Source organism: Stegastes partitus, unplaced genomic scaffold (assembly GCF_000690725.1).
Source record: "Stegastes partitus isolate 25-593 unplaced genomic scaffold, Stegastes_partitus-1.0.2 Scaffold2707, whole genome shotgun sequence".
Taxonomy (NCBI): domain Eukaryota; kingdom Metazoa; phylum Chordata; class Actinopteri; family Pomacentridae; genus Stegastes; species Stegastes partitus.
This window is the reverse complement of record NW_007580438.1, coordinates 14,208-16,828: the sequence shown is the minus strand read 5'-3', so window position 1 is coordinate 16,828 and position 2,621 is coordinate 14,208. Positions and strand designations below refer to the sequence as shown.

Below are 2,621 nucleotides of genomic sequence, written 5' to 3'. Positions count from 1 at the left end.
TGATATTACTTGCATAGATATGTGAAGATGTGAGCAGTGACTGCACCGATATCAACATATTAACATACTAACATGTCTATGCATGACAGATTATGAGTAGTTTTAATGACAGTAACGGGAGTGAAGACAGATTGTAACTACACGTAAATTTGATGTAATTTTATCTTCTTTTTTTCAACAAAATGTCGTCACACAGAAAAGCAAATAATGTATTTGTAAAGGTCAAGTCATGTAGTTTTATTTGATACGTGCTACACCTCGCTGTGAGAAATACTTTAACAGCAAATCAACCAAGAAAAAGGAGAATTTGGGCACAAAGCTCCTCCATCTGGCTCTCAAAGCTGACTGGAGTTTCTGCTGCATGTTCGTTGAACTTCATTCTTTTTTTAGTTTCTTCGGGCTTTAAACTGTTCTGTTAATCAATAAAGTGATTCATTCCAGTGTGATGTCAGCGTCCATCAGCTTTTCTTTAAAACATAGTTTGTGAACTCTCAAAATCATAAAATTCTATTTCTTTAAAATTAAAAATTCTCATATATTTGCAACAAGTAACTTAATTTGCTTCAAAATTTAGAACTGAAACAGTTAATCAATAAATCAACAATTAAACTGATCAGCAACTACAATCGATTAGTTGGTTTGAGTCATTTTTTTTTTTTAGGAAAAAAAAGTCTAAATTCTCTGATTCCGGTTTCTTGAATGTGAATATTTTCTGGTTTCTTTCCTCCTCGATGAGAGTAAACTGAATAATTTTGGATTGTGGACAAAACATTTGCCATTTTAGGAAACACTGATTGACATTTTGCGCCATTTTATAGATCGAACTAATCAACAGATTCAGAAAATAATCAATAGTTTGATTAACAATAGTACTAAGGTTTGCAGAACTTCCTCTAAATATCCTGTCATTTGCAGCTAAACAGCAGCGAGTTTTTAGGAAATGATGAGGAAAGATTTCAGGAATCGAGCCGGAAAATACAGGAGCTGTAAATTAGACAATCGCATCAAAGTTTGGGTCAGTTTTGGAATAATAAAGCAGCTAAGAAGATTAGTTTTGTTCACAAAGCAAATTATTGGCCTGTTGTCAATGGCGACGGCTGCCGAGGCACCTGGGTAGTGAAGTGTTTGGAGTCCTCTGCAAAAAAAAGCTACAACATGGTTTCTCAGACACAAAGATGAAATAAATAAAATAATTGTTGCATCGTCCAGAAGCGTCCAAACCCCGTCACACTGGACAGAGGATGCTGTTTCACTGTTGCTCTGTTTGGTGAAGCAGGTTTTACTCTGAAGGTCGCTCGTCCTGTTTTGCAGCGGTCAGCTCGGGTTGACGGGGGCAGAGATGAGGCCTCTCCTCTGACACGGGTGTTTGTAGAAGCAGGACAGCTGGCTGAAGCGCCGGTCGCACACGGAGCACCAGTACGGCCTCTCGCCGGTGTGCGTCCGCAGGTGCACCGTCAGGTTTCCCTTCTCCACGAAGCCGTGGCCGCAGTACGTGCAGGTGAACGGCTTCTCGCCCGTGTGGCTGCGGACGTGTCGCACCAGCGTCGCCCTCCTGCCGAAGCTCTTGCCGCAGACGGTGCAGGCGTACGGCCGCTCGCCCGAGTGGATCCTCATGTGCGTCCTGAGGTTCCCCCGCAGGGTGAAGCTCTGCCCGCAGACGCTGCAACGGAACGACGATTCTCTGTGAACTTTGAGGTGAAGCTTCAAACTCTCGGCGCGCTCCAGATGTTTCCCGCACACGCCGCAGTCCCTCAGATGAGCCGCCGAGTGATTGAGCAGGTAGCTCATCCTCTGGAAGGACTCGCTGCAAACTTTGCAGCTGAACTCGGTGGGAAGCTGTTTGTGCTGCTGCGGCAGATCAGTGCAGCTCTTCACGTCTTTGCCTGAACTTTCCGTTTCTGCCGACTCCTCTGGTTTCCAGAGTTCCGCAGCGTCCCTCCAGTAGTCTCCACTGTCCTCAGTGTCCGATCCGTCGGCCAGGAGCCGGCTGTCACTCGCTGCTTCCAGACCAGCGGCTGGATCAAAGTGGTTCCGTGGTTCCGTCCCGCCACAATCCTCACCGCCGTCCTCTGTTTTAATCTGAGCAGCCGAGGTTCCGGCGTCCGTCTCATCGGTGCTGCTGGTCTGGAGCAGCTGGACGCTCAGGATCTGGTGTTCAGGGCAGGTTTTAATCCAGGAGGACGACTGCAGAGAGTCTGACAGGAGCAGAAACAGAACATAAAGTCATGCTTAAAAATATCAAGGACACCTAAACTACATAAAACGAATTTGGGGCCAGTTTCTGCAGGAATGTTTCAGTTGTTGTTGGTTAGGTTGCATCTCCTCCTGGACACTTCTCTGGTGTTTTTCTTTGCTCCTGTCACATCTTTCCTCACTGTGGCTTCAGTTTTCAGTGCAACATAAAGTCCTGCACCTCTATGGAAACAACTCAACAGCTTCTTTGCTTAAAACAGGTAAATGCCATTAAAAAAATCACAAAAAAATGATTAAATGAAAAGTTGTATTTCTTTGATTATTATTTCATTTTTTACAGATTGGAAAAACGAACTGGAATGAACATGTGCAACAAGTGCTCGCTGGTATTTTTAAACACTCAAAAAAGAAAAACTGGTGGTTTCAGA

At 44.3% G+C, this 2,621-nt stretch overlaps 1 protein-coding gene across 1 annotated transcript in view; it reads right to left on the bottom strand.

Annotated features, from left to right (window-relative positions):
* LOC103375616 (paternally-expressed gene 3 protein-like) overlaps positions 1-2,621 on the bottom strand; it is a 19,619-nt gene that overhangs the window by 14,900 nt on the left and 2,098 nt on the right. Inside the window, exons 2-3 of the mRNA XM_008305932.1 lie at positions 1,330-2,195; positions 1,110-1,135 (exon numbers count right to left, since the gene is read on the bottom strand). Coding sequence (XP_008304154.1) covers positions 1,110-1,135; positions 1,330-2,195 — 892 coding nt within the window. The remainder of the gene's footprint in view (positions 1-1,109; positions 1,136-1,329; positions 2,196-2,621) is intronic.